Source organism: Muntiacus reevesi, chromosome 12 (genome assembly GCF_963930625.1).
Source record: "Muntiacus reevesi chromosome 12, mMunRee1.1, whole genome shotgun sequence".
Classification (NCBI taxonomy): Eukaryota; Metazoa; Chordata; class Mammalia; order Artiodactyla; family Cervidae; genus Muntiacus; species Muntiacus reevesi.
Genome location: NC_089260.1, coordinates 20,665,068 through 20,687,551, shown reverse-complemented (window position 1 = coordinate 20,687,551; position 22,484 = coordinate 20,665,068). Strand labels below are relative to the sequence as shown.

Genomic DNA, 22,484 nt, shown 5'->3' with positions numbered 1-22,484 from the left:
AAAAATAAAAGCATTGCTATTAGTAATATAGAGAAAACACAAGACTGAGTTCAGCAAAAATACCAAGGACAACAAAGCAGCCTTTTAAACATTTCTTTGTAGAATAAAGACTAACAGAGAAGAATATAAGTCTGTTACTTTGACAGATGGTGTAATACTGGTGATGTTTATGTCCCCTCTGTCAAATATACTACTCTTCACACTGAAAGGGTAAGAGTAATTGTATCTGAGAGTCTTCTTGAAGGACACAGGTACAAGGATTATAGTTCATCCAGAGACTCTAAATGCCTTAACGAGTTCTGACTTAGGTGGTAAAATACTTCCAGGGAATGAGAGAAGGAAAGAAAGATCCGATGATTGGAAAACAGAAATGCAGTTTTGATTTTCCAAAATGGGGTAAGGATGAGAGTTCCACAAACCAGCAGTTACTCATATGGCTCTAGGGAAGATCATAGGAAATAAAAGAATACCTGGGAAAAGAAATCTACAAGCCATATGAGTTTGGTTAGAGCAGTGTTACCAGAACCTTATTTTTTTTTACAGATTGGTAGTAGGCCTGTCAGAGGCAAGTGTTATTCACTTCTACAAGGGCATAACAAATTCTCTTATACACTTTGCACAATTTAGAAAAGTTTCATCTGGGTACCAGAACAACATCTAATACAATAATCATCCTGATTAGAAACAACTACTTCTTTTAAATTCTTATGGTTGACTTTTTGCATCCTTTAGTGAATTACACACACAAAAAAGGAATTTGAATGAAAAGGAGTGAAGATAGTTTAAGAGACTTATGGACAGCATCAAGCAGACTGATACATGCATTATTAAATTGTGAAAGAGAAAGAGAGATTCTTTTTTTTTTGAAAGAGAGATTCTTAAAAGCAGCAAGACCAAAACTTGTTACATGCAAACAAATCCTCATAAGACTATTAGCAGAACCTTTGTAGGCCAAAAGGGAGTAGCATGCCATATTCAGAGTGCTAAAATAAAAAAAAGAAAAGCAACTGCCAACCACAAATAGTTTACCTGGCAAAGTTGTTCTTCAGAATTAAAGGAGGATAATGAGTTTTCCAGAGAAACAAAAGCTGAAGGACTTCACCACTATGCCGCCTCACAAGAAATGTTAAAAGGAACTTCTCCAAGTTGAAATGAAAGAATATTAATTAGGAACAAGAAAAGATAATAAAAGTATAAATCTCACTGGTAAAGGTAAATACATAGTTAAATTCAGAATATTCAAATGTTGTATTGGTGGTTAGTAAATCACTTATAACTCTAGTATGAAGGTTTAAAAGCAAAAGTATTAAAAGTGTGACTAAAATAATTTATTATGAATACTCGGTGAATAGATATAAATTGTGACCTCAAAAATATAAAATGTGGGGAGTAAAAATGTAGAGCTTTGGTGCACATTCAAAGTTAACAGCTTAAAGTAGACTGTTATAAGATATTTAAGTCTCATAAGAACCACAAAGCAAAAACCTATGGTAGATACACAAAAGAGAGAAAGCTTATCAGACCACCACAGAAGATCATCAGATCACAAAGAAGAAAGTAAGAGAAGAAAAAAGGAACAAAAGAATTATTGAAAAAACTAGAAAACAGTTAACAAAATGGTATTAGCAAGTCCATTTTGGATTTCTTTCTCTTTTTGTTGGTTAGAACTGCCTATTGTCTCATGTCTGAACTTTTGTTATTTTTTTTCCAACATTTTCAGACATGAGACAGCAGGCAGTATAAAACTGTGATCTCTGAGAAATAAAGATCTCTGGGAAACAAATTAAAAAGAGTTCTTTTATTGCATTAGCTTTCTACCTGGAGAAAGCTGGTCTGTTATCCATTGCTTCATCAGGACCAGCAGCAGGAGTTCTGTGTTTGAGGTTTTAAAATCTTTCTTTGTTGCTATTAAAAATTGTATCTTCTCTTATCTTCGGACTGGCTGTTGCTTGTTTCTATAAAGGTGTTTTGTTTTTGTATGCTTATTTTATATCTTGCTACTTTACTAATTTATCATATTTTTTATAACTTTGCTCTTGACTGTCTTGGGTTTTTCAAGTACATATACAATCATATCAGATACAGATGGATGTCGTTTTACCTCTTCTTTTCCAGTCCTTAATGCCTATAATTGTCTTTTTTTGTGTAATTGCACTGGGTTAATATCATGGCTAATATGGTGGGTACTTCTATCTTCCATTCCCATTTTTAGTAGAAAAGCCTCCAAAGCTTCCTACCTGAGTAAGAAGCTTGCTAATTTTATTTTGGTTTTATATTGTTTGCTTCTGTTTCATATATTTTAAATTATTTTCTCAGTAGATAATCAACTCTTTGGTGGCAAAGACTATGCCTTTTACTTACATGTCAACCTACTGTTCATTCGTTTATTTGATCAGATTTGGACTAAGTATCTCCTATTGTGTGTTGGGTTCTGTGCTAGTCACTGGGTTACAAAACAGAACAAACCCAGCTATGTCCCAGCACCCACCCACCTTCCACCACCTAGATTAAGGTCACACAGTAGACATTACACAGATAATACAAGTGTGATACGTTTTCAGAAAATGACAGTTCTATAGGAGCCTGGTAACAGAATGACCTAACCTAATGAGGGAATCAGGAGATACCTTCCTAAAAAAATAATATGTTAAAGTCCAAAGGCAAAAGACGCAACTGACTCTTTTCTAAGTGAAATCTAGACGCAACTGACTCTTTTCTAAGTGAAATCTAATATTTCTGGAGAGAAGATATGGAGTGGAAAAGTGAATCACAAGAGAGGAAACTTTTGGAGTAGTTGGGAAGGCTCATACTTTGTAGAGTTTGGTAAGCCCTATTTACAATTTTGAAATTTTTCTTTAAGTAAAGTAAAATAGAAAGGATGTTTGCTTTGGGGGTATATATATGTATGTTCATGTTTTGATATTTGATACTTCTCACTGCACAGTGAAAATAGGATTGTAGGATGCTGATCATATAAGTGACTTGTAACTGCTGCTCATTAACTTTTTAACCACTGATCTTCCCCCATACAAATTGGAGTAGCTCTGGGAGGTGGTTTTTAATTCTGAAAGTTAAGAAGTTGAGTCCTGTTTCCTTTGCAAGCAAGTATATTCATGTCCGCATTTTTTTTTTTAAATAAGGAGCACAAACTTTTTAATGACTGTGAATTTGAATTTTTAATCCATCCAATTACTTGCTTTTTGAAAAAAAATTACTAAATTGCTAAAAGCTGGTTTTCTTGCCTTAAAGTGAACTGCTTTTTTTTTTTAAGGATAAGCTGAGGGAAGCCTTGTGAGGCACTTAGGGTGTGTCTGGCATGTATCTATCAAACTTGCAGTATTTATTAGCTATTTTTTAAGAACTTTAGTTCTTAATAAGAATAGACAGGAAGAAAGACACAAAGCAACAAGGATGGAGAGACCATGAATTAAGATATTCTCTAAATGAGGATATTCTATTTATGCAGGTGAGTAAATCTTAGGAGAAATTGTTATTAAGGTTCATGAGTAAAATAAATAGTAAAGCTAAGGTTTGATTCCACAGAGTCTGGTTCCAGAGCTCAAATTCACCCCTCTGTGGTCTCTTTTCCTAAAACAGTTCTCTCTTGTATTTCAGAAATTATAGAACCATATTTTAGCTTGGTAAGAAGTATTATAAGTGGGACCAATTATCTTTGGAATTTGGTTAATAGGAATGAAAAAAAATTAAGTCTTAAAAGTTATTTCCTTATTTAAGTGATAATAAAACTTTTTCTTGTTTTCTAGGAGTTCTAGCTAATGAGCTGGTCCACTAACTAATTAGTTGCTAGGTGGCCCGGTAATAAAGAATCCACCTGCCAATGCAGGAGGTGCAAGAGACACCGTTTCAGTCGGTGAGTCAGGAAGAGCCCCTGGAGGAGGAAATGGCAACCCCCTCCAGTAGTCTTGCCTGGAAAAATTCTATGGACAGAGGAGCCTTGCAGGCTACAGTTCATGGGGTCTCAAAGAGTTGGACATGACTGAGCACGTGCACACACACACACACAGTGTATGGTTATAGAAGTAATGTTTTATCAGACTGTGTATTATTCCAGTATATAGCAACTTTAAAGGGTGACTTACGTGAGAATATCTTGCATGGTCACCTCTGTAGTTGCAATGAGGAGGTGGTGTGTGTACAACCTCATATGTATGGGGTTTTCTTCTCTTGGGTGTTGGGGGCTGGGCATTAGGGGAAATATAATGAACTTTATATTAACAAAGCAGTTTGAGGCAGTGCTCTCAGCTTATATATAACATGTGTTTTGTAAGTGGCATGTTTGTAAAAATGACAAGTATACCTCAATTCAGCAGCCCACTTATTTCATGTGATACTTAGAGTAGGAAATATCTAGTATAATGTAATCCTCAAAAAAGGGATAGTTATTTGATATCAGAAATTATCATTTTTTTAACTTTTAAATAGGATTGTTTTTAAACTAGAGTAAATTTGTGGGAAGTTAGTAGTATCATGTTTTATGACTTAAAGTATTGTTATGTTGGTTTTAAAAATCAATAATACTTCTGAAATTATAATGTTTCATACAATATTTATGAGACTTCTGTTTATTTAGAATGATGGGAAAGGGACTATATGTCTTCTCTATTTTTTGATAATATGAATAAATTTTTTTAAAAGGAATCTGTGCCTGTTGTAGTAAATTCGGTCAATGCTGAAGTACACAAAGTAGGTCTTCCTCTTTGATTTCAGTTTGTGTATAGCCTTAGACACACACACATATGTGTCTGTGTCTGTGTGTGTATATACACACACATGCATTCATATATCTTATGATTATATAAACATATGCATTAACTATATATGCACCATTTAAAAATTAAAATTAGATCATATTCTAATGTTATTCTGAAGCATATTTAACTTGGCATATCTTTTCATGTGAGTACATATAGAATTAGGCTTCCCTTGTAGCTCAGTTGGTAAAGAATCTGACTGCAATGCAGGAGACCCAGGTTTGATTCCTGGTTTGGAAAGATCCCCTGGAGTAGGAAATGGCAACCCACTCCAGGATTCTCTGTCCATGAGAATCCCGTGGACAGAGGAGCCTGGCAGGCTACTGTCCATGGAGTCGCAAGAGTTGGACATGACTTAGCAACTAAACCACCACCACATATAGAATTAATTCGGTTTATTGAATATTTTATTGTAAGACTGTTTTTAATTTGTTCATTTACATGCTAATGGGGATATAGATTAAATTCTGTTATTTTCTACTAACAGAATTCTCCTAAACCCTTTAAGATAGGTGTTATCTGCTCTGTTTTAAAGATGAAATTAAGACACAAAGAGGTTACGTAACTTGCCCCAAATTGCAGAGCAAGTAAATAATTGGAGCTGGCGTTAGAATCCTGGCAATCTAGTCCAGAACCCATAGTCTTGAATACTACATTGTTACTGTTTTCCTTCTGCTTGTCTGTATTCTGTTTACTGAATTAGAATTAAAAATTTAATGTATAAAATGTATCTAATATTAAAACTCCTGAGGATAATTTAATATGCTACTTTAAGGGTATTTGAATCTTAGGATCGCAGATTACACAGCTTTAATTTGGAGTTGTAGCTACTTTAGAAGTAAAAGGTTTAAACCCTGCCTCTCAAATGTTAATGTGCATTCAAATCACTGGGAGCAGGGGAGTGGTCTTTGTTAAAATGTAAATTCTGACTCAGTAATCTGGGGCAGGGCCTGAGACTCTGCCTTTCCAAAAGTAAGCTCCCTGGAATGCCTGTACTGCTGACCTTTTGTAAATAGCAAAGATTTAGGCAGTTTATACTGACCTTTAGCCAATCTTGTTAGTTGTTTATTGAATCTATTTCTTATTTACTGTTTTGTTTATGCTACGAATTTTCATAAGTTGTACACATTAAAGAAATAATGTAGGAGCTTTCTAGTAGTTTCATTTCTGTGTCTGTATCATTTAATATTGCTGGGAAAAAATGTGGCTTCTGTGGTATTAATGTTCAGTACTCATATAAATAACTGATCCAATTTATTTGTGTACTAAATACAACTTACACACCTATGCCACCATTTCCACTGGATCATTTTTAATGGAGGGAAGTATAACACCTCTTTTCATTTTGAAGGCTGTAGTTGTGGTTGAACTAAGAAGGTTGTTTTATCACTATTATTCTTCAGTAATAATTAAAATATATTTTACATAGCTATAAAAATGAATTTCTGTTCAGTGCAATCTGTCTGGCACTGTTCTTGTTCATTTGCTAAGTCATGTCTCACTCTTTGCAACTCCATGGAGTGTAGCACACCAGGCTCCTCTGTCCTCACTATCTCCTGGAGTTTGTTTGCTCAAGCTCACATCTGTTGAGTTGGTGATGCCATCTAACCATCTAATTATCTGCTACCCCTTCTCTTTTTGCCTTCAATCTTTCCCAGCATTAGGGTCTTTTCCAATGAGTCAACTCTTTGCATCAAATGGCCAAAGTATTGGGCCTTCAGCATCTGTCCTTCCAATGAATATTCAGGGTTAATTTCCTTTAGAATTGACTGGTTTGATCTCCTTGCAGTCCACAGGACTCTCAAGAGTCTTCTCCAGCACCACAATTTGAAGGCATCAGTTCTTTGGCACTCATCCTTCTTTATGGTCCAAGTCTCACAACCATACATGACTACTGGAAAAACCATAGCTTTGACTATTTGGGTCTTTGTTAGCAAAATGATTTATCTGCTTTTTAATATGCTGTCTAGGTTTGTCATAGCTTTCCTTCCGAGGAGCAAACATCTTTTAATTTCATGACTGTAGTCACCATCTGCAGTGAGGGAGGCCAAGAAAAATCTGTCACTGCTTCTACTTTTCCCCCTTCTATTTGCCATGAAATGATGGAATCAGATGCCATGGTCTTAGTTTTTTGAGTGTTGAATTTTAAGCCAGCTTTTTCACTCTTTCACCTTCATTAAGAGACTATTTAGTTCCTCTGCATTTTCTGCCATTAGAGTGGTGTCATCTGCATATCTGAGATTGTTGATATTTCTCCCAACAGTATTGATTCCAGCTTGTGATTCATTTAGCCTAGCAATTAGTATGATGTACTCTGCGTATAAATTAAATAAACGGGGTGACAATATACAGCCTCGATGTACTCCTTTCCCAGTTTGGAACCAGTCCATTGTTCCATATCTGGTTCTAACTTGCTTCTTGACCTGCCTACAGATTTCTCAGGAGGCAGGTAAGGTGGTCTGTTACTCCGAACTCTTTAAGCATTCTCCACAGTTTGTTGTGATCCACACAGTCAAAAGCTTTAGTGTAGTCAATGAAGCAGAAGTGATGTTTTTCTGGAAACACCCTTGCTTTCTCCATGATCCAACAAATGTTGGCAATTTGATCTCTGGTTCTTCTGCCTCTTTGAAACCCAGCTTGTACATCTGAAAGTTCTCAGTTCATGTACTGCTGAGGCCTAGCTTGAAGGATTTTTAATATAACCTTACTAGCAATGTGAAATGAGTGCAGTGGTACAGTAGTGTGAACATTCTCTGGCATCGCCCTTCTTTAGTCTTGGAGTGAAAACTGATCTTTTCCAGTCCTGTGTATCAGGTGCTTAACTGGCATGATTTCATCTCATTGTCATGGCCCTCCCGTAGCCTCCCTTCATTCATTAGCTCTTTGAGCACCTGCTGTGTTCTGGGAACTGTGCAGACAGTGGTGAGGCAGGCGAAAACAGATTCTGCTGTCCTAGAGCTTAGTTCCTTGGGGGATGCAAAACAGTAATCAAGCAACCATAGAAATGTGGTGGTTTAAAAGATGAACTGTTAATTATAGTATTTGCTATTATCTTCACTCTTTGAACCTTCAGAGAGAATTCTGCTTTTGCCATTGAAGTTTCTCCCACCTAGCTTCCTCTGAACCTGCCCCACCCTAGGGAGAATGCCTTATCAGCTGGAAATTGACCTAATGCATAGACAAGAGACAAACTTTAGAAGTAAACATGAGCAACTTGTACAAGAAAAATAGAGGTAGATGGAAGTCATTCATAATACAGCTAAATTAAATTTTTAAGGATAATACCTGAGGGACACTGTTTACTCATTTAAAGGAGTAAATAGTTTCTACTTTAAAAGGGGTCTTTTTTAAACGCTATTTTTCTAGCTGACACTTGGTAACTAATTTCAGTTACTTGAATGCTTTCATGTGCCCAGCTTTGTGGTAGGAGATATAGAAAATCAGGGGCTACCAAAATAGGATATAATTATGTCTCTACTCTAAAGATGATTGATTGATTGATTGAAAGTCGCTCAGTCTTGTCCGACTCTTTGCGACCCCATGGATTATACAGTCCATGGAATTCTTCAGGTCAGAATACTGGAGTGGGTAGCCTTTCCCTTCTCCAGGGGATCTTCCCAACCCAGGGATCAAACCCAGATCTCCTGCACGGCAGGTGGATTCTTTACCATTTGAGCCACAGGGGAAGCCCCTAAAGACTATTAGAGTTGTTGATAAAATGTTGACAGACTTAGAAGACAGTGCAAAAGCAAGACCTTTTTTTTTTAAGTACCAACATGTGTGACTGTAGCAGTGAGCACATTGTGGACTATTAAGCATGCTTTTAGAGAAATGCTGTTTTTAAAAAGTTTATGATTGTCCCTTTTCTGGTAATAGTACTAAGTTCTCTTTGGACTGTTCACTTGACAGAAAATTCTTTCTGGTATTAATCACACTTATATATTTGGCCTTTACTTTACACTACCTTGTCGTGATTTCCAAAACGTTTTGTTGTTCTTACTGAGATTATGATTTGGGGCTTTGTAATATTGTTTTGAAGATTATTATGAGACCTTAATTTAGTTTCTGAATATTATAAGTAGCTCTAAGTACCTGTTTTTCTGTTAGAGGGAGAATCTGAAAATTTTTAAAAAATTTTTATCTTGGAAATTAGTTTATTCATTATGTTTAATTTTAGGACATGGTGCTCTTGCAGAACATTCTGAAAATGTGCATATTTCAGGAGTGTCAACTGGTAAGTCATTTTTTGTAATGTTTAAATTTCATGCATGACTTATATGGTAAATATTGAAAGCCACCTGGTATCTTATGAAGTGATATTTGGCTATAAAAGTTATTACTGCTTTTTGCAGCATGTAATAAGGAAAGAACTGGAACATGGAGAAATTCTCACAAGATAAAATTGATACTTGCATGGCTGTGGATTGATTATACTTTTCCAGAAGGACTGCATAATTATTTTTCTGTACAAACATTGAACCAAGAGAAAAGTTAGCTCAAGCTGAATTTGTGGTTTCTTTCCATAGAAAGTTATATGAAATGAAATTTATGAAAATGTAATTTTGAATGCTGCTTATAGCATTGGAGCCTTAGAAATTAGCATTTTTGCCTGACTTTTTAGATGAAATGCTACTATACATAAAACTGTAGTACTTGAATGCACAATTTATATGTTACTAAAAAAGCACCCCAACAACATATGTGCATCTATGAGATTCAGAAACTTGCTAAGATAAATGCATTTTTCCACCTATTTAAGCTTTTATAAATTAATAATTACTTAAGGACCCATATCTATTAAAATGTTCATTCTTATATACACAAAATAAATAATAAAGTCTGGGAACTATATTCAGTATCTTCTCATAAACTAATGGAAAAGAATCTGTCACCTAAAATTAACACAGCATTATAAATCAACTATAATTCAGTTGATTTTTTTTTTCATTCTTAGGTGATTTCTACAACTTTGATACCATTTTTACCTTATCAAGTACAGTTACTTGGAGAGCAAAATCTTTATTTTCCACATATACTGAAATAGAGTTTCTTACTGTTATTTCCTATATTCTTAATGAGTTTTGTGTAGTTAAGAAAAATTGCACTTGGTGTATTTGTCAGTTTACCACTTGATTTCTTCATGTTTTCTTACAATTTTGTGGTTATTTTTTTCTCATTAAGCAAAACTGAAGGTTTCCTCTTCTGTTTTATATCTTATTTTATATTTAGAAAGTTAATAGACTTAACAAGTAGTCTAGGAGTTAGCCTGTGCCAGGCCAAACAGATTGACAGGTCAGGTTTCCTAAAAGTGAAAAGCAGGTGCCTTTGCAGCCTATGTTAATTCTTCTACAGTGTGTTTCCCCATTTTCATATGCTTTCAAGTGTCATACAGTTGTGTATATCAAGTTAAAAAAGTTTATTTAGGGTTGACCTTAATTTTCTCCCTTTTCCTGCTTTGGATATCTATTGAGAATTGTGATGACTTTTCCAAGTTGTCACTATGAAGTAAGAAATTGTTTACAAACATTTAATTTACACAGCCAAGTGATTATTATCTAATTCAGTGATTTTCAAATTTTTTGGTCTCAGGACCCCTTGTAAACTTTTAATAATATCGGGGACTGTATTAGTCTACTCGGGCGGCTACCATTACAAAACACCATAGGCTGAGTGGCTTAAATAATAGCAACTTAGCTTCTCACAGTCTAGAGGCTAGATGTCCAAGGTCACTTAGCTTCTCACAGTCTAGAGGCTAGAAGTCCAAGGTCAGGGGGCGGGTGGGGTTGGTTTCTGGTGAGACCTTTCTTCCTGACTTGCTGATGGGGCCTTCTCACTCTGTCCTCACATGACATTTCCTGTATGTGCTCTCGGAGAAAGTGAGGTACTCTGGTGTCTCTTCCTCTTCTTTATAAGGATCCCAGCCCTGTAGCATTAGGGTCCCATCTTTATGAGTTACAGCCTGGCTTCCAAATACAGTCACATTTGAGGGTTAGGACTTAAGCACATGAGTTTGCAAAGGATGCAATTCAGCCCATAACAAGGATTTCAAAGAGCTTATGTTTATATAGGCTATAGCTACTGATATTTACTGTATTAGAAATTAAAGCTGAGAAATTGTTTAAAAACTTCTTCATTTACTTGGATATGAAAGTAGTGAATCCATGGCATCTTTACATCAGTAACATAATTTTGTTAAAAATGCATTTTCCAAAACAACATCAGTAAGAAGAATGGTATTGCTTTACAGTTTTGCAAACTTTTTAAAGATTGACTTATAAAGGAGTACCTGGATTCTGACATCTGTGCGCTCAGCCTTTTGTAACATGTTGCTTTGTTCGACAATATAAGGACAATCCAGCAGTACACCAATGTGTGATTTGAAAAGAGAGGAATATTTCCATAACTTTTTTCAGATAATTATGAAGATTCTTCTTTGATGTGATGCCAGAACTCAACAGGTGGTGGTTTCTTAAAGGTTAGTTGCAAGTGGGATCTGAAACTGCATCAGTGAACTTTTGTTCCCTGTTTTACCAAAATCCAGTGACCGTTCTTGTCCTTTAAAGGGTTTTTTTCACCATGCATGATTTTGTAATACGAATTAGATATTTGGAAATATTGGTTGACTGAGTTATGTGGATTTATAACATAGGTTTATTTTCTCATAGTCGTGAAGGCTAAAAATCCAAAATCAAGGTGTTAGCAGAGTTGGTTTCTTCTGAGGCCGTTTTCTTTGGTTTGTAGATGGCTGTCTTCTATCTGTATCTTCTCATAGTCTTCAATCTGTGTGTCTGTGTCCTGATCTCTCCTTATTAGGACACCCATCACATTAGATAGGACCCACCCATGTGACTTCATTTTAATTTAGTTGCCTCTTTAAAGATCTTGTCTCGAAATCCAGCCACATTCTGAGTACTGGCAGTTTGGACTTTAACATAGGAGTCTTAGGGGTAACACAGTTCAGTCTGTAACAAAATGAGTGTTTTAATTAAATGTACTTATATATCAATAAATTACTTTCAGAGCGCAGTGAAACCTTATTAATGACTTATTGTTTTTCCTGAAGGTTTGTCTTATAAAATCTTTCTTTTGTGGAAAGAGAAGATTAAGATGAAGTCTATTCCAACCATATCATTAAAAATATAAATGAATGTTCTCTCAAAATGTGATTTTGGATATAGACTCATTGCACTTTTTCTTTAGTCAGTATGGAGCTATAGAAGGTATAATGCTTGGTATAGTATAAGCCTTCTGAATTCCTTGTATCCCTAGTTGAAAAGAGCCCTTTCAGTGCTCTTATAAATGGGAAATTAGCTTTTGGAAGAATCTCTAAATGTAGGACTTGCTCTTTCTTGGGCCCAGCAAGCAGCAAAAGTGACAAGGTGTCTCCGTGTTCTGTGGAGCTGCCTGCTTCTGCTCTTCACCTGCTCTTTTCAGCTCTGCTGCTTTATTTGACAGTGCTTTGCACCTTAGCTCATTCATTCTTTATGTTCTGGAAATTTTAATGACATTTTTGAAGAACTTTAACTTAGGTGCAGTAGTATTTTCACGTAATTTATTACCCAGATCAAGACACTTTGAAAGCAAAAAGGTATACTGTTTTCAATATGCTGATACCACAGGCAAACCAGAACTATCCTAGTCAATTTGGAATGTACAGTCACCCTAACTGTAATGAATTAAATTCATTCAGTTTGTACTAAACACCTGATATGTACCTTGTGCTGAGAAGGATGGGAGTAAGCAGTAAGTAAAAATATTCCTTCCCGACTGAGCAAGCTCATCTGCTGCTGAAGCCAAAGCCTCCGCTGCCCACCCTTGCAGGTTCCAGGGTCCTGAGTGCCACCACCACCAAAGCCTCCTTTGATCATACGTAAGGCCCATGTGGCCCATCTATGCCAAAGCCTCCTCCAGAATCTACCCTGGGCACCCCAGCGTAGGAGCAGAAGTTGCTGGTGGGGGATGAATACTAAAACATGGGGTTAGGAAAGCAGATCTAGGGAGAGGGCTGCTGTTGGCTGTGCAGAGACAACATGAAGGGATGGGAAGATCTGAACAGACGAATCACAAGTAGGGGCTTCCCAGGTGATGTTAGTGGTAAAGAATCCCCCTGCCAATTCAAGAGACGTAAGAGACCCGGATTCGATCCCTGGGTCAGGAAGATCCCCTGGAAGAGGAAATGGCAACCTGCTTCAGTATTCTTGCCTGAAAAATCCCATGGACAGAAGAACCTGTGGGGTACAGTCCATGGGGTCACAAAGACTCTACACAACAGAGCGCACACACAGGCACAGGCAGTCACAAGTAATGGAATTGAAACTGATTAAAAATCTTCCAGGAAACAAAAGTTCAGAACCAAATGGCTTTAAGGTGAATTCTGTCAAACATTTAGAGACGAGCTAACACCTGTCCTCCTCAAACAATTCCAAAAAATTGCAGAGGGATAAACACTCCCAACTTCATTGTACGAGGCCACCATCACTCTTCATACCAAAACCAGACAAAGATATCACAGAAAAAAGAAAATTACAGGGCAATATCACTGATAAACATAGATGCAAAAATCCTCAACAAAATACTAGCAAACCAAACCTAACAACATTTTAAAAGGATCATAACAATGATCAAGTGGGATTTATCCCAGGAGTGCAAGGATTATTCAGTGTATGCAAACAAATCGATGTGATACACCATATTAACAAATTGAATAAAAAACATATGTTCTTCTCAATAGATGCAGAAAAAGCTTATCCAGTCTCACTACTTTTATTCAACATAGTTGTGGAAGTTGTAGCAACAGCAATCAGAGAAGAAAAATAAAAGGAATCCAGGTTGGAAAAGAAGAAGTAGAACTCAACTTTTTTCAGATGACCTGATACTGTACATAAAAAGTCCTACAGACACCAATAGAAGACTGCTAGAGCTCATCAATGAATTTGGTAAAGTTGCAGGATACAAAATTAATACTCAGAATCTCTTACATTCTTATACACTAACAATGAAAGCTCAGAAAGAGAAATTAAGGAAACTATACCATTTACCATGCAACAAAAAAAGAATAAAATACCTAGGAGTAAACCTACCTAAGGAGGCAAAAGAGCTATATTCAAAGAGTTGGATATGACTGAGTGACTTTCACTTTCAAAAGACTAAGTTACTCATGAAAGAAATCAAAGATGACACAAGCAGATGGAGAGATATACCATGTTCTTGGATTGGAAGAATTGGATTGTGAAATTGACTGTACTACCCAAAGCAATCTACAGATTCAGTGTAACCCCTGTCAAATCATCAAGGATATTTTTCACAGAATTAGGACAAAAAATTTTACAATTTGTATAGAAACACGAAAGACCTCAAATAGCCAAAGCAGTCCTTTTTTTTTAAGATTTATTTTATATTTTGGCTGTGGTGGGTCCTTGTTGCTGCGCTCTCACCTCGTCTAGTTGCTGCCAGCGGGGATGATTTGTGACAGTGCTTGGGCTTCTCGCTGTGGTGGCTTTGCTTGTTGTGGAGCACAGGCCCTAGGCACACAAGCTTCAGTAGTTGGAGTACACAGGCTCAGTAGTTGTGGCAGATGGGCTTAGTTGCACAGCAACATGTGGGAATCTTCCTGGATCAGGGACCAAAATGGTGGTATTCCTTTCATTGCAAGGTGGATTCTTAACCCCTGGACCATCAGGGAAGCCGGGCCGAAGCAGTCTTAAGAAAGTAAAACAGAGCCGGAGCAATCAGGCTCCCTGACGTTATACTATACTACAAAGCTACAGTTACCAGGGCAGCATGGTACTAGCACAAAAACAGGAATATAGATTAGTGGAACAAGGTAGAAGGCTCAGAAATAACCCACACATCTACGGTCAGCTAATCTGTGTCAAAGGAGGCAAGAATATGCAGTGGAGAAAAGACAGTCTCTTCAATAAGTGGTGCTGGGAAACTGGACAGGTACAGGCTAGATACTATAAAATTCTTAGAAGAAAACATAGAACGTTCTATGAGATAAATCACAGCAAGATCTTTTTTGATCCGTCTTCTAGAGTAGCAACAACAAAGAGAAACAATTTGGGTTTAGTGAAACTTGGACGCTTTTGCACAGCAAGAGAAACCGTAAACAAAATGAAAAGACAATCCTCAGAGTGGGAGAAAATATTTGCAGATGAAGCAACTAACAAAGGATTAATCTAACAGCTCATGTAGCTCGATATCAAAAAACAACCCAATCAAAAATGAGAAGACCTAAATAGATACTTCTTCAGAGAGGACCTACAGATGGCCAACAAACACATGAAAAGATGTTCAGCATCACCAATTATTAGAGAAATGTAAGTCAAAACTCCAGTGACGTATCACCTCACAACATTTAGAATGACTACCATCAAAAAATTCACAAACAGTAAATACTGGAGATGGTATAGAGGAAAGGGAATCCTCTTACGCTGTTGGTGGGAATGTAAATTGATACAGCCACTATGGAGAGCAGTATGGAGGTTCCTTAAACTAAAAAGTAGAAATACCACGTGACCCAGCTATCCCACTGTTAGGCATATACCTAGAGAAACCATAATTCCAAAAGATACATGTACCTCAGTGTTCACTGCAGCACTGTTTACAATAGCCAGGACGTGGAAACAGCCTAAATGTCTATCCACAGAAGAATGTATAAAGATGTGGTACATATATTACTACTGAATATTACTCAGCCATAAAAGGGAATGAAATTATGCAATTTGCAAAGATGTGGAGAGACCTAGATGTCATATAGAGTGAAGGCAATCAGAACAGGAACAACTTGTCATATAATACTATTTATATGTGGAATATAAAAAAATGATACACGTGAATTTATTTGTAAAGCAGAAATAGGGATGCAGAAGTAGAGAGTGGATATATGGATACATATGGACATATGGACAGGAAAGGAGGGGTAGGGTGAATTAGGAAAATGGGATTGACATATACGTTAATATTTATAAATTAGATAACTAATGAGAACCTACTATATAGCACATGGAATTCTACTCAGTGCTCTGTGGTGTCCTAAATAGGAAGGAAATCCAAAAAAGCGGGGAGATATACATATGTATATGTCAGCTGTATACATTTATATATGTATATATGCATATAGTCGACCGGCTTTGCTCCACAGCACCCACTAGCACAGCATTGTGGAACAGCTGCGCTCTAGTAAAGATTAGTTAGAAGACGCCTGTCCCCAAATGATTTAATATTTTTCTTAGTTCTGAGTAGTACTAAGTACTTAGTTTTCTTTATTCGTATGAATTTTTATGGGAATTAGTAATTTATGATTAATAATATAGCTTGGGTTCTTAGGCCCCAGATAATTTATTTCTATTTCTAGCATTCTGGTCATTTTCATCTTCCTCTTTCTCAAATCTTTGCTAAGAGATATGTTTTTATCCTTTTGCTGGTTCTTATGCTATAGGAATTGTCATGAGAAAATGGGAGTTAGTATAAACTATACATCGAGTGGTTGTATAATGGAAAAGAATGATTGGATAAAGTGTTATTTTTTGTATGCTTACTTTCTTTAGAATTTTTAATGATTTTCATGCGTGAAAATCACGAAAATTTTTTACATGATTTCATACGTAAATCATGAAATTATATCATAGAAATTGCAAGTAATTGTATATAAGAAAATAGGAAGGCTATTTTAATATTCTTTTTAAAAAATGCCTAAATTAAATGCTTCATGTTCTCTTTTGAATGTCTAAGTTTGTAAAATGGCTAATTTATTGTTCATCTGCTACATAGAATGAAACTTTTTTAGATCAGATTGATTTATACACATTAAACAAATATATTTGATTTTTAATATGTATCTACTTTGAATTCTATTATATAATCCATATTTATTTGAATCAGAGTAATTCTAGATGCACTAACCTATAATGGAAAAGAATCTAAAAGAGAATATATATATATGTATATATCTATGTACACACACACACATGTATATACATATATAACTGAATCACTTTCCTGGACACCTGAAACTTAACATAAATAAACTGTACTTCGATTTTTTAAAAAAGAATATTTCTAGATGTAATTTGATTATGTCCTCATTGCTCTTAATTACTTTCAAGTCATTTTTTTGTTTTCACAAATTCTGTTTACACATTATGTAAATTACATTAAATATTTATAAAAATTGGAAAAAGAGCAAAAAGATTACAAAAATCACCCACTAACCTTGCATTCTTAGTAACTAATAATATTATAATTTATTTCATTTGTACTCTGTGTATACCTTTAAAAATAATTGTATATGCATCTGGATTATAACTAATTGCGTCTCCTGCCTTTTCTATTTAACATTGTATAGAATACATTTTTTTCATAGTTGTTATTTTAATACCTATATAGTAAAGTTTCCATCCTGTGGCTATATTGCAATGTACTTAAACATATCATTGGTGTTTTTCCCAGTAGGTTCTCCCTAGTCTGGATCATATTGCAAGGAACAATTTAATATATATTTAGCCCTTTTTTAAATTTCTGAGATTATTTCTTCAATGTAGATTTCTAGAATTGGAATTACTGTATCAAAGGTCATAAAGAAATTTATAACTCTGAAAACCTTTTGACAGATTGCTTTCAGAAAGAATTGTACTAATTTACCGAGTTACCCCCAGAAACGAGAGCACTTAGACTGCATATAATCATGTTTTTCCTGTTTAACTTGTTTCTTACCTTGTTTCTGTTAAAGTCCCAATCTTTTATTTTCCCCAGACTGTTCAGAAATGTAACTGTTCACTTCTTTTCAGATTCACGGCTCAGAGTTGTGACATTGCAAAGAATAAAAGAATGAGATTGGCTTTCTTTAATGGTTAAGCAGAAACTACCCTGAAATTTAAGACTTTCTGGTTGTTAATAGGTTGTTAATAGATGTTGGAACAAGTGCTTTCTGAGCTAGAAAGTTTTTATTTATGAAATTTAACAAGTTATTCCCAGTTCACCAATGATACACCTGCTGAATGTTCCTACATTATAATATCTGTAGCTAAAAGCTCTCAGGTTAGCCCAGTCTTGAATCTTCTTTGTATTTGACTTCAAATCTTTGTCAGGCAAGGCTGACATTTCAGAGAGCAGAGAAAGAGAGTTTTCTGCTTAGGAATTCTATCCTAATACGTGTTCATATTAATTGAATTAACAGAGTATAGAAAATGGTAGTTGTTACCTGTTATTCTTCCTATATTCTGTCAGAATTTTTATTTTATTAAAATCATCACCCTTTCTTGTTTTTGTGTTTTTTCATTTTATAGTGCCTATTTTTGTCCTCAATGGTCTAGCATGCTACTGATCCTATAAGTCTTTTAAAACTAATAATTTAGTTGTGGGCCTTTTAAAGTAGGAGATATTTTCTTTTTCTTTTTTTTTAAATTAAAATGTGGACCATTTTTAAAGTCTGTATTATATTTGTTACATATTGCTTATGTTTTATGTTTTGATTTTTTGGTTGTGAGGCATTTGGGATCTTAGCTCTCTGACCAGGGATTGAACACATGCCCCCTGTCTTGGAAGGTGAAATCTTCATCACTGGACTGCCAGGAAAGTCCCTAGGAGATATTATTTCTAAGTTGCAATAATTTGCTTACAAATTATTGAGCAACATTTTACACTAGCATGAAGCACTGTAGTAAAATAGCTTTAGTTTTATTCAGTTTTAGGCTTGAGTACTATAATATGGTATATTGAAGTTTCCCTGGAAGAACATCTTGATCTATTGTCATCTTGATCATTTTACTGTCCTAGAATTTTCCAATCTTACCAAAAAAGCATCTGAAAGGAAATGAAGCTTAAACTATAATTATTTGATAGCAGTTCACAGTTATTTTTTAAATATAGAAAAGTTCATGAGTAAAGCAGCAGGTACAAGTGGTTCTTTGTACCTTTCCTGTTATTTAATGTTATTTTCAGTTATTCAGTTAAATACCTGGACCTCTTGCTAAACTTATGAAAAAGAATTTCACCAGTTCTTTTAACCAATACAATATCTTTTATTCATGTTGCAAATGGCAGGGGGGAAGAAAAGTGTATGAATTTTATAGTTTTTAGGATTTCAAAATATAAAAACAGAACTTTGTGTGAACCCAAGGAACTGTCCTTCAAATGAAGAAAGTGAGTGGAGAATACAAGACAGTACATTTAAAAAAAAAATTAGTTCTGGAAACAACACCACATTAGTTTTTAGTTTTTCAAAATATAAAAATAAAACTTAGTATGAACACAAGGAACTGTGCTTCAAATGAAGAAAGTGAGTGGAGAATACAAGACAGAGTACATTTCAAAAACAAAAAAACCACCACATTAGTTTAGTTTATAAACAATGACTATACAAACATTGCCTGCCTTCAGAGAGTTTATTTTTGAAACACTTGAGCTTTTGGAGTAGAGCATTCCCTGTTAATTTTAGCAAAGAAATAATGGTTGTATTATAATGTTTATATATTATACTTTTATATTAATATTATATACTACATAATTAAATCTATGACATATTATGCAATAATATATTTTATGTGAAGCATTTATCTAATCATAACATTTCATGTGTTATAAAATGTTTACTGAACAATTATGTTTATAGCAAGATTATTATATCTTATAATTGTATGTTCTTAATAAAGTCAACAGCAGAACATTAAATGTGTTCTATCAACAGAACATTAAATGTATGTCTAGCCATACCATAGAACAGGGTGTAATGTGACAGAAGTGTGCACTGTGTAGATGGCAGAAGTGATCGTCTGCTCAAGTGAGCAGGCCAGCTCTGCTGAAGATAAAAAACAGGTTGCATTCAAACATTTGACATTTTCTTTTCTACTCTGTTAACCTTGAGAATAACTTTTTTTAACCTTTACAGTAATTATTCAGTGTGTTGTTGTTCATTAAGTCATTTCTGATTCTTTGTGACCTCTTGGACTGCTGCACTCCAGGCTTCCCTGTCCACCACTCTCTCCCAGAGTTTGCTCAGATTCATGTCCATTGAGTTAGTGTTGCTGTCTAACCATCACATCATTTGCCCCCTTCTTTTGCCTCCAGTCTTCCCCAGTATCAGGGTCTTTTCCAGTGAGCCACCTCTTTGTATCAGGTGGCCAAAGTATTGGAGCTTCAGCATCAGTCCTTCCAATGAATATTCAAGGTTGATTTCCTATAAGATTGACTGATTTGATCTCCTGTGGTCCAAGGAACTCTCAAGTCTCCTTCAGCACCACAATTTGAAAGTGTCAATTCTTTGGCTCTCAGCCTTCCTTACTGTCCAACTCTCATATCCTTACATGAATACTGGAAAAGCCATAGCTTTGACTATACAAACCTTTGTCAGCAAAGTGATGTTTCTACTTTTTAATAAGCTCACTAGGTTTGTCATAGCTTTCCTTCCAAGGAGCAAGCATCTTTTAATTTTACGGGTACAGTCACCATCCTTAGTGATTTTGGAGACCTGAGATCATGTTAATTATTTGTACTTTTGCTAAGGCATGGATTTGAAGATACTGTGCATCTGTTGTGCAAAAGCCAGTCACTTAGCAGATGAACAACGTTAATTAACAGACCCATATGGGACTTCCCTGATGGCACAGTGGTAAAGAATCCACTGCCAATAAAAGAGACACAGCTTTGATCCCTGGGTTGGGAAGAGAAAACAATGGCAACCCACTCCAGTGTTCTTGCCTGGGAAATCCCATGGACAGAGCTCCCTGGCTGGCTACAGTTCCTGGAGTTGCAAAAGAGTCGGATATGACTTAGCAACTAAACAACAACAAACGGATTGATACAAGTTAGGGAGTGATTTAATCTTAAGATGCAGTGATAGAAATATAAAATCCAGAACATAGTCCATCAAATTCTTTACTCCTCCCTTAAACATAATCTGAATATTAGGTTTATTTCTGGATATCACCCTTGACAGAGGACACCAAGACTGGAATACTCTCAGAAGATGTGTTACACTAAAAACTCTATTAAGGCTGATAGAAATGACTTAGAAAATTGTGAACTTCAAGGCCAGTTTATCTTTGCTCTGGTTCCTGCCTTTTTTCTATGTTTCCAGCAAGAATCACAGTAAACTTCAAAAATTAATAGTTTTCCCATTCTGGAAATAGTAGTAGCTTACTTAGCATTTTATTCATCTAGTGTGCTTAAATTTAGAAAATGTGAGTAACGTATCAATCGTTTTTATACCCTTCCAGGAAAAAATTGCCCTTTTACGGCCTTTTTAAAAAGGTATAAAAGGTTAAATCTTCTGTATTCATTTTATCTTGTGCTTTGCCAGCAAAATTCAAAATTAGTCTTGCCCTTAGAAATTTTAGGATAAAACTAGTTAGGTAGTTCCGTTAAAAGAGTACGCTGCTGGTCTTAGATCCATATTGTGCTGTAACCCTGTTAGAACTAAGACTGTATTTTTTTAAAATTTTTCTTCTGTATTTTTCCACATTTTGTACCTGTTTTGACTCTTTAAAATGTATTTTACTGTCATGTAGCACCTGATTATTATTTGTTTGTTCTGGACATTGTTGTCAGTATTTTTAGTCAGTAAGTCTTTTACGATCTCATGGACTATAGCCTGCCGGGCTACTCTGTCTATGAGATTTCCCAGGCAAGAAGGCTGGAGCGGGTTGCCATTCCCTTCAGGGGATCTTCCCGACCCAGGGATCAAACCTGGGTCTCCTGTGTTGCAGGCAGATTCTTTATCACTGAGTCACCTGGGAAGCTCTGGACAGTAGTGACCTTTAAGAAGCCAAGAAGTTATTGCCTTGAATAGAGCTAATGACCAAGTGAATATTTTTGCCCTTGAAAAAAATCATTAAGAATAATAGGAATAAATATACGGAATTTAGATAGATGGTGGCGATAACCCTATATGCAAAACAGAAAAAGAGACACAGAAGTACAGAACAGACTTTTGAACTCTGGGGGAGATCGTGAGGGTGGGAGGTTTTGAAAGAACAGCATGTATATTATCTATGGTGAAACGGACCACCAGCCCAGGTGGGATACATGAGTCAGGTGCTCGGGCCTGGTGCACTGGGAGGACCCTGAGGAGTCGGGTGGGGAGGGAGGTGGGAGGGGGGATCGGGATGGGGAATACGTGTAACTATATGGCTGATTCATGTCAATGTATGACAAAACCCACTGAAATGTTGTAAAGTGATTGGCCTCCAACTAATAAAATAATATTTAAAAAAAAAAAAAAAAAAAGAATAATAGGAATAAGTTTATTGCTGTATCCATTCTTAAGTATCTGCTCTAATGCAGAGGAATGAATATCCAGTTGTTATTCATTCTGAATATAGGATATTCTGGGTATGGGATTTCCTGCTTTCAAAGATATGTGTGATTCCCAAGTCTAAGAGTAATGAGAGAGTATCCTAAGAGTGAGTGATACATTAATATAAAGTTTTCTGCGTATACTGATTCCTATATTTTAAATGATAATTGAAAACTTTCCCATGTTAAACTAGTTCAGTTCAGTTCAGTCACTCAGTCGTGTCTGACTCTGCGAAACCATGAACCACAGCACGCCAGGCCTCCCTGTCCATCACCAACTCCCAGAGTCCACCCAAACCCATGTCCATTGAGTCGGTGATGCCATCCAACCATCTCATCCCCTGTCGTCCCCTTCTCCTCCTGCCCTCAACCGTTCCCAGCATCAGGGTCTTTTCAAATGAGTCAGCTCTTCGCATCAGG

At 35.8% G+C, this 22,484-nt stretch overlaps 1 protein-coding gene across 5 annotated transcripts in view; it reads left to right on the top strand.

Moving 5' to 3' along the window:
- Positions 1–22,484, top strand: part of LRP12 (LDL receptor related protein 12) — an 84,416-nt gene that overhangs the window by 28,792 nt on the left and 33,140 nt on the right. For 2 of the 5 annotated variants that reach the window (XM_065902540.1, XM_065902542.1), the window contains one exon: positions 8,950–9,006. The exons of 2 other annotated variants lie outside the window; for them this stretch is intronic. In XM_065902540.1, coding sequence (XP_065758612.1) covers positions 8,950–9,006 — 57 coding nt within the window. Of the gene's footprint in view, positions 1–8,949; positions 9,007–11,185; positions 11,248–22,484 lie in introns of those variants that run through there. One more of the 5 variants, XM_065902543.1, reaches the window with a different exon arrangement.